Source organism: Melopsittacus undulatus, chromosome 2, assembly GCF_012275295.1.
Source record: "Melopsittacus undulatus isolate bMelUnd1 chromosome 2, bMelUnd1.mat.Z, whole genome shotgun sequence".
Lineage (NCBI taxonomy): Eukaryota > Metazoa > Chordata > Aves > Psittaciformes > Psittaculidae > Melopsittacus > Melopsittacus undulatus.
The window spans coordinates 89,235,479-89,245,530 of NC_047528.1; the positions used below are offsets into that span (position 1 = coordinate 89,235,479).

A 10,052-nucleotide genomic window follows, 5' to 3' on the forward strand; every position below is an offset into this window, starting at 1 on the left:
AGTAACTCTGTTAGAACTGCACAGTGCCCCTGTCACCACAGCAGTTCAGTGCACCTTAGAACATTCAGGAGAGGTTAACTTGCACTCCATGCATTTCTACAGAAACACAGGATTTTCCAGGCCAGATCACATGGCTGTTTGATGACTTTCAGTGCCTACACTCCAGAAGTCACCAGTACCAGAGCATTGCCCTGCCTCTGTCCTGACCCCCAAGTTACCCACACAGCCTGTTCTGCTGTGCTTTGTGTAAGGAGAGGAATCTCTTCAGAGTGCCCCCAGATGGAAAGCCTGACTGCTAACAGTACAGCAGTTCTCCTGGTGTGCCAGCGACAGCCCAAGAGCGTTTCTGTGACACCTCCCGAGAAGTACATGTGAGTCCTCTGTCTCCAACCATGCCGTCATGCCAACTGTGGAAATCCTGCGGGATTTCAGAGGCCGGAGCTGAATGCTGTTGGTCTTCTGGCTCCAATGTAAGGCATGTACTGGATTTCCAGTGGGATTCACCAGGCTGTGCAGGAGGAGTAAGTCTGATCTGTTAAGCCCATGGTTGAGACTCATCCTCAGGCTGAAACCATAAGATACAAACCAGAAAGATCCAGGGACTGGAATTTCTGAACATCATTAAACCTGACAGAAAAGAAAAATAAAATAAATATTTATATGCAGGAATACGTTTAAAATCTAAAATGTAGTTTACAGGCCAAACCAGCCAAACTACTGGGAGCTCTCTGATGGCTCGAGTGGTCTCTGGTAGCACCTCCGGCATCACAGGCCTTTTCCACGACAGTAAAGGCACAGGTCGAGAAAAGCTAAGTACAAGAAGCAGAAGTGAGACCGGTGCAGGGAGAAAGGCGCCGTCCCACGCCCCGAGCGTTTGCCGTGCTGGCTGCCGCAGCACTTCCTCTCCGAGAGACAACGGGGCAGCCAGGGAGCCTCCATGGGAGGCGGGGCTCACCGCTCTCGGTAACGCCGCAGGCCGCCGCCCGCCCTTCTCAGCGGCCCTCGCCTGCCCTCGCTGTTCCCCCCTCCGCCGCCGCAGCGACGGGCGGCGCCGGCCATTGCGCTCAGCACCCGGGACAGCAGCACGGGGGGGGGTATGGGGCGGGAAAGGGGGGAACGTTGCCATGGCAGCAACGGCAGCCTGTGGTCCCGCCCCCCCCCCCCCCCCCCCCCCGCCTTTGTTGCCACGGTGACGGGGACGCCGCAGCCATGTCGGACGAGAGTGAGGAGGGGAGCGAGGAGGAAGAGGCCGAGGACACCTTGGGGGTCCGTCGGGGTGCTGCTGGTGGGGCAGGGTTCAGGGGAGCGCCGGCAGGGAGGAGAAGAGAGGATGTGACCGGTCACGGCGTCTTAAATACTGTAATGCCGGGCCTGGGGGAGCTCCAGAGGCACTCCTTGCGCGGGCACGGGAGGTTCGGCAATGGGGCTGCACCGCTCAGTTGGGAGCTGCCTCACTTTCTCCACGAGTCATCCATACTTTGCAGCAATGTGTCAGGAAGGGAGGAAAGCCTCTGGCTGCCGATGAAAGTATCTGATAAGCAATGCCTCTGTTGACCAGGTGCTCCTGCAATCTGTGATTCGAGCCAAACTGAAGCAGCTTTGAGTAAACTCCTGTTTCCCTCTGTCTAGTGAGGTTAGATTCAGTCAGGTCTAGCGCTCTCAAAGGATTTTTTTCCCCCATTCAATCAGGAGTATGAAGGTGAGCGCAATGCAGAAGGGGAGCGACACGGACGTGGAAAAGCACGTCTACCCAATGGTGATACATACGATGGGGAATATGAACATGGTCTCAGAAATGGGCAGGTAAGAGTCACAGAATCAGTGGCTCTGCTGAAGTTGCAGCAGTTCTGTTCATTTAGATGCTGCATTGAAACAAGGATGAGGACTTACAAGTATTTTATCTATACCAAATATGTTTCAGGGAACTTACAGGTTTAAGAATGGTGCTTGCTACATTGGAACATATCTTCGAAACAAGAAGCATGGCCAGGGGACGTTTTTTTACCCAGATGGATCAAAATATGAAGGTAAACACAGTTGCAAGGATATCTGTAACTGAAGGGGCACATTCCCCCCCATCACCCACCCCTCCCATCCCCCCCATGCAAGAAGATAGTGAATTGGAGGAAGCATTATTTTAAGAAGATAAATTTGCTACAAAAATATTTTCCTTTTATGACTTTTTTTACTACAAGCTCTGAGAAGTGTGGAGTTTACTTATGGCAATGTACATCAATTATTATGAAAATTGAGGTATTTAGTAGCGGTATATTCTTGTCATGTCCTTCAAGTTCTGAGAAATATTAAGTATATTTGCAAATCAACCCAATCTCAGTAGAAGAAAATATACTTCTGAGTGATGATTAGAATGACACATGTATTCAGTATAAAGTATTTTAGGACTTTATTAGGTCCATCCTTAAAAATCAGTTTACTGATTAGAGCACTTACTCAGGAATTGGGATGCCTCTGGAATTTGAAGAGATTCAAACTTGCCTTGTTTTCCTTCTTCCAGAAGAGTATCCAAAACACTCTGAATATCAATTAGGCTTCAAAGAATAATATTTCTCACCCTTCTTTCTAAGCCAGGCAAGAAAAACCATTCACATTGTAAGGGCTAGGAGCAGAGAGCAAAAACAGCAGCCTACTCTTGCCTTACATATGCACCTATGTTTGTTTTGTTTTTTATTTTTTTTTGTTTGCTTTTAATTTCTCTTCAGTTTTAATAGAGGATACTTAAGACACAAAGTCTAGCGTCCTTTTGAATATATATCCCCCCTCCCGACTGACAGGACAATTTTAGCAAATGAGGTAAGCTGAAGTAGTCCCTCTTTTTAATTGAATGGAAATGTCACCTTATCTAATGCAACTGTAATACATTACCAAATTCAAAAATAGGAGCAGGACATTACATGGCTTCTTATGTTCATAATGATAATGGAGAATGATAACGGAGACAGATGGTGATGAAAGTGAAAGGGAGATCAGGCAGCTGCATGAATATGTGTGGAGAGGGATGATGAAAGTAAAAAGAGCAGCAGCTTAGAGTAAGGGATGGTGTAAGGAGTGGTAAGGAATCACAGTTGTATCATAGCTTTCTTTTCCTTCTCTAGTAATTCATGTATGATAACTCTGCAAACTGATCACTGTATCACACAATGAAATAAATCACGTCTCACACTGTTTTTATCATATTCTCATTAAAGGAGACTGGGTGGATGACCAGAGGCATGGCCATGGACAGTATACCTATGCAAATGGAGACACCTATACTGGCGAGTGGTTTAACCACTACAGGTTTGTTTCATTCTTACAGTGATTTTTCAAGTCACCCAATGGCATTAAAATGCAAAGATTATTTTCAAAGCATGGCTGACTGCAGCAAATCAAGTGCTGCCAGATGACCTTGACAATTTAGTCCAACTTGAGTGATTTCTGCTGCTTAAACAATTAAGTTTTAATACCTAAATTACAGTAACATCCTAAATTCTTAATTTTCAGTAATATAAAGCAAAAGTATTATTTTCTCCTTAGGCATGGGCAAGGTACATATGTCTATAAAGACACAGGATCTAAATATGTTGGTGGTTGGGCACATGGAAACCAGGAAGGAGAAGCTGAACTTATCTACCTAAACCACAGATTTAAGGGCAGGTTTTCAAATGGAAAGGTAAGTGTGCTGAAAAAGTCTTTATTCTTCTGAACAGTTAGCATGGACTCACATTGATATGATCTGTTTCCACTTAAAATAAGAAGCTAGGCTTCTGATCTTTTGTAGTATTTCTTGTACCTTAAGTGTAACATATGAAACTGAATTAACCTGTTAGGACAGAATAACAAATTTCCCTGAATCTTTCCTTTCTATCTATACTGGTATTGGCTATTTTATGAACTTTGTAGGAAAGCGTATTTTACATTTATATGCTTAGAATGTGTTAACTTCATAATTCTGCTGACTTTTTTATCTTCATGCAGCCTGTAGGTCGTGGCAAATATGTCTTTGATATTGGATGTGAGCAGCATGGTGAATACACACAAAAGGAGGTAAAAAAAATAGGGCAAATTATACTGAATATTGGAGAACTCCTTAAGTCAAATCTATAGTTGAGTAATCTATAAAATGCCTTAGGGACACTGATGTTAAAGTAGATGTAATCAGTCAAAAAAGGGTACAAATGCATGCATTCTTCAGAACTGAAGGAGGTTTCATTTTGCCTTTTCTTTAGCTTCTCTACTGTGTAATCTTTGACAAGTACAAGGTGTGATTTTCCTGTACTTGCAGACAGGAGTCTTTTATGCTTGAAGTTTAGAAGAATCAGGATCTTCCCAAAACATTTGAAGTTTCAAACCACAGAAGAATGTAGATGTATTTGTCTGTATATTTATCCTGTATTCCATGTTGTTTGAAACACCAGAAAAATCAAATATTCTTATATTTCGGAACTGCTTGATGCTATGTGTACAGATGGTAATTTGCAGCAGATTCATGTTTTGGAAGTATGTCCTATTGTTGCCCAAGAAGCTGTGGATCTCTTCCCATCCCTGGAAGTGTTCAGGTCCAGCTTGGACGGGGCTTTGATCAACCTAATCCAGCAGAAGGTGTCCCTGCCCACGACAGGGGGTTGGAACTATGGAAGATGATATTTAAGGTCTCTTCCAATCCAGACCATTCTGTGATTCTGTGATTGTTGTCCATGTCCTGTTAGGAACTTAATATCCACACTCCTAATAACTGTAGAAAGCAATTAGGATCAGGCACTTTTTTCCCTTCATGCATGAATGTTTTGAAACGTTTCTGACTAGTATGCTGCAAAAGCCATAGAAATAAATGTATGTTAGTATTACTGGTTTGATTTCATGAAAATGTGTCACATTTTAGCTTAAAGTTTGCTGCTTCTGTTGTCTGACAAATTAGTTCTCATTACATACTCTTCGAAAATTCTTCAATGCAGCAGTTGTTTCTTAAGACAAGGACAAAATAATAAGAAAACCTCCTATCATTAGTGATAGAGATTTGCAAAACATGGAGACTGTTTTGCTTTTTAGGCTAAAAGCATCCAAAATGGTGTGTATCTGGTATCCTCAGTACAGTTGGGAATTGTTGGGGGTGCTGATTTTGGAATATTAAACTTGAATTTAAGAGCTCAAGGTTAAGCACTTGGCATTAGTAATAGTCAACTGATTTAATCAAGGTTCAAAGTGTAGTTCTCTTCCAAGAATTGCAGCTGCTGAAGTTTCTCCACCTGCAAATACTTTAAAAGGCCATATCATCACCTTTTTGAGCCCAGATAAAGAGGTTTTGGTACACAAAATCTAAGGGAGTAACATCTTAGTTACTGTCGTAATACCTATGAGATGCTGGATTTCATGAGCCGTTTTCTAGGATAAAGGAGAGGAAGAAGAGGAGGAGCTGTCAGTGCTTGCTGAGCCAAAATGGAAAGCATTAAAAATTACCAAATTAACACACTGGACTCCCCATGGGGAAAGCCCACCTCCTCCCAAGGAAGCCTCTCTAGAGGCACCAGCAGCAGCAGCACCAGAAGCAGGAGCAAGAGGAGATGGAGTGGAAGAAAGATCAGCAGCAGCAGTAACTGAAGAGGAGACAATTCCATCCATTGCAGGTTTGTTCTACTGGACACTCCATGCTTTGACTTTCCCCTGAAACCACGTTTTTCAGGTTTAATATCAAGTGGTGTGAGAGGTTTATTTTTTGGGTTTGGGTTGTTTGTTCTTTTTTTTCTCCTATAATTTACCACATATTGAATGTTAGGAACTTCCAAGTCTATTCCTAAACTGCACAATATATATATATGTGGTTTACCTCATACAGCACAATGAGTTACAACTTGGGAAGCCTGTATATCATTTTAGTATATCATTGCTTGTTATACAAACTTGATAATAAACATTTACAAAAGTTTTTGTGGGATTTCTCCTGTGAGTAAAGACTGCAGACTTCAGTAGAAGTTATTAGCTACTGCACAAAAACTGTGGCTGAGTGCAAATTTGTAAAATTTGTTTTCTTTGATATTTCTAATATCTCCTATTTCAGTCACTGATGAGTCTGATGAGGGTATGTATGGTGAGCCTTCTGCTTTTGAAGCATCCGGTGAAGTTCTTAGCTCAGTGAGGGACACAGGAGAAGAAGAGGAGGAAAACAGAGAGGAAGAAGAAAACCAAGACCAGGAGGATTAAGGTGAGGAATGGGGCGTGCATGCTCATTCTTCAGTTAGGGTTTGAAATGATATGTGTCAATGTGTTGAAGTCATGCTGCTGCTAAGAGTTCTATTATGAAGCTGAAGAGACCATGGGAAACTCTATCTTTCGTAAGGGGGGGGGGCAGTTCTCTATAGAAGACAACTGGGTTTGAGTAGTCAAGTTCATATGCTGTAACAGCACAAATTAGAAATGCCACTTCTGTGCAGCATTATCTTGCCTGTACAGTTGACAGCATGTCCTGAGCTGAGTTTCTTAGTGATTGCATTTGCAAACTATTTTTTATTACAAAAGAGACAAAATTTCAGACCCTGGGAAATTCAGGGGGGTTTGAGCACTCCACTTTTCTCTCATGGATGGAACTATGCATTCTTATTCTCTTACCTGAAGTAAAAAAGCAGGCAAAACTAATCTGAAGAAACAATTTTTAGGTATTGTTATGCATTATTTTGAACAGCAGCTCAAGTTGGTTTGTTTCTCCTACAAAACAAAGAGATTTGGAATTCAGAATCCTGTTTTAAATAGAAAATTACTAAGAAGCAACAAAAGGATGCAAATATGATTACTCATATTTAGCTTGTAGGCCTCTACTCAATTCTGTTGTTTGCCTTTAGTAAGTGCTAGCATTTACAAGTTTACATATCTGATATACAAAAACATAAGATGAATTTATTCGTTTTGTAATCAGTCCATTTTATGATAAATCAAAGCAAAACAGTATCCATAGGGATCAGAAGGACTATTAAACCATGTGAAAATGTCTGGATGTCTAGGTCAGCTCCTGGAATTTTTGTAGTTCATTTGCTCCCATCACCTCTGAAGGCGCTCTTCTGCTTCAGGGAAGACTGGCCAGCTAGCTGGTTTGGTGTGTGGGACTGACATCCAAGTCCTGGGCTTGGATCAGATTAAGCAGGAACCTTTACAGGTTTCCCACATAGCTCTGCTTTGGATCTGGAATATGTTCATTGAGCCTGGTTTGTTTCATAGTATCTTGGACACAAATGACCATTTTGACTGAGCTTGATTATAATAAATTTTCTGGCCTACCACAATGAAGCGGTTCTGGTACCCCCATTGGTTTTGTTTATTTTAAATAAAAATGGACCCAAGTGTCTGTCAGAGACAGCATAGATGCAGATACACATGCATGAAAATGTAGGAATGTGATTGAAGTTCTCTAAGTTTCTTTCAGCTCTTTATTCCTAGAATCAGAGTTGGATGATTTTATAATTTTTTAAACATAGGAGTACATCCATAATTAATTAGGAAACATATTTTCCTTTTGTCCTTAACAAGATTAAGTTATAGTAAGAGGAAATGATTGGAAGAAAATGCACATACTGTGAAGAGCAGATGTAACAAAATCTGTTTTCTTGCAGCCTTGTATTCTCTGCCCCATTACTGTCATTTTTTTCCACACACGAATTCCATCTTTCTCACTCCACATTTCTTATGATACCATTGAAATAGGAGACATTCTTTGGTTATTCCAGAGTTACATATGGGCTGGCTGTCAGTCAATATGCGTGTACCGAGTCTGTCTGGCAGCTGACAATGTATAGCAGTTAAATTCAAGTGTTGGCAGCAAAAGACATTGGGGAGGAGGATGGAATTATGTCCTAGAATTATGGTTTAGGTTAGTAAGATACTTCCTAGTATTTTGTAATTAAATGCATTTCTATGTCCTGTCTTTCCTTTCTCTCCACAGGAGCTAGTGGTTTAGAAGATAAGGAGGAAGAATCACAGGGAGCAGAGTAATTGGATATAATTAGAGATGAAGAGCCAAACGAAAGGAGATTTTGGAGTAAATATTTTATTATGGTAGACCTGCAATATTTTCATTAATTAAAAAAAAAGCTGTGTTAAGATGCTCTGAATAAACATTTCTGTCACTGTTCTGTCTGGAATATGTATCTCTGGCACTTTTATGATCCCAGTGTGCAGTCTCACAACAACTTTCTTTATTCTACACAGCAAGCAGTCAGTTGTTGGATTCAGTACAAGATTATTCTGGATTCATGAAGTTGTGTCCTCACATGCTTGCAGAAGCAAAACCAGTCTTCTCCCACAACTGGCAGTTCTTCTCTTCCTTGAACCATGTCTCTGGGAATAGAGACCTGGGGGTCTTGCTTGTGAAAACAAAGGTAGTGCTGGGTTTCCCAGCTCTATCTGTATCCCCTGTCACTATACCAGTTATAGGCCTACATTTTCCTAGTTAATATTTTTTATTGTTCATGTAGCTGTAGAAGCTCTTCTTGTTACCCTAAATGTCCCCTTGATAATTGAATTTTGCTGAAAACTGAATTTTGCATTCCTAACATACTGGTACAGTGTTTTTAAATCTTTTCCTTTGTAGTATGTTTTCCTTCCACTTTCCGCATACTACTGCATTTACTATTGTATGTTGCAGCTCAGTCCCAAGTTTCTTGCTTCCATGTAGCTTTCTCTAAGATGTTTAAAGGAGACTGTAAGTGGATTGGGGTAAAAAAGTAAATCTTCAACAAATTCCCAGCATTATGCCACACTTAATATCCACAAGCTCTCAACCAGCATGTTGTCCATAGTACCTCCATGCATTCAAGCTGCTTCTTTACATAGAGGAAAACTCTCCTCCTTATTTTCCCTTTCTATTTTAACTAATGATCCCCTCATTCATTGGAGAGCTCCAGGTGTGTGAGCTGTCCCATCATGTTTTTCCAAAGATGTCACAGTTCTGCGTCTGCACACAGAGCAGTTCCTAGTTCATTCTTTTTGTTTCCCAGTCTGGGAAACATTTGTATATATATATTAAACGTAAGCTCCCTTTTGACTTGTTTTATCTTTCCCAAGGGGTATCTTGGTCCTGCCATCTTGCCCTATTTACTTACTGCTTCTGGACATTGTTTCTTAGTGGATGGCAGTAACAGCCATTGTAGAGGACCTCTGACTGCTACCACTTTGCTGCAGATGCTCAAGCCAAGCATGAATGGCTCTGAAGCTTTCCTTAGCAGCACCTGTTCCTCTCCGTATGGTTATAAGGGCTCAATACTAACTCTCTGTGTTCAGTCTGTGCAAGAAGGAGCAACAACATTTCTCCTGCTGCCAGAAGTCACGAACTTCAACAGCTTCCCACAGGGGAGTCCCCATGTACTGCTCCAACCTGTACAGCCCCTAGACATCCCTCTACCTCTGGCTTAAGCTCTCACCTCTGTGGAGCCCCTGCTGATATATCATTTACTCTCCTAAACAATGAACAGTCTGCACGCCTCCTTCTGCAAGTCCTTGGACAGACAGCATCTGGACCACCACACACCTCCCACAGGGGAGGAACCCATTGCCCACAGCCCTGTGGAAGAGTCAGACACAACATCCCAGGCCCAATCCCTGCCTGTGCTGTCACTGCTGTTGTGCCAAGGGTACATTCTTCACTGGTGCTGAAGATCAGGCCCAGTAGCTCATCAGCATTGGTGTTGCACAGTCTCATGCTGCTTGGAGGAGAGTTTCTGCATTTCCCCAGCACCCTTGGAAATTGCCAAAAGCTTTGCTTGCTGCATTCTTATCTCCTAGCCTACACAGCAGACAAAAAACAGTCCAGCACCTCCTAATCAGTAGGCAGTCAACTACTGAACATGAAGACCTTTTAAATTAAGAATCTGTCAATCAGAAAGCAGCCAGCAGGAGAGAGCAGCTGCAGAAGTCCCCTAGAAGCTACCAGAATCAAATGGCATTATATAAATAGTAAGCTAAAAGTACAGAGCGAGGCAGAGCTGCAAAAAGTATTACACAAGCACTAAATGCCACGGACAAATCTTTTCTCCTCTTGTGCAGGTGAATAATTCTGCTCTGAAACACTTTTT

At 42.0% G+C, this 10,052-nt stretch overlaps 1 protein-coding gene across 1 annotated transcript; it reads left to right on the forward strand.

Moving 5' to 3' along the window:
• The first annotated feature begins 1,209 nt into the window (after positions 1 to 1,209).
• On the forward strand, positions 1,210 to 7,974 carry RSPH1 (radial spoke head component 1). The gene is given in 9 exon segments (XM_034074652.1): positions 1,210 to 1,266; positions 1,690 to 1,803; positions 1,922 to 2,027; positions 3,207 to 3,297; positions 3,535 to 3,670; positions 3,976 to 4,044; positions 5,384 to 5,621; positions 6,053 to 6,196; positions 7,925 to 7,974. Coding segments are annotated over 9 exon segments (1,005 nt in total).
• The last annotated feature ends 2,078 nt before the right edge of the window (positions 7,975 to 10,052 follow it).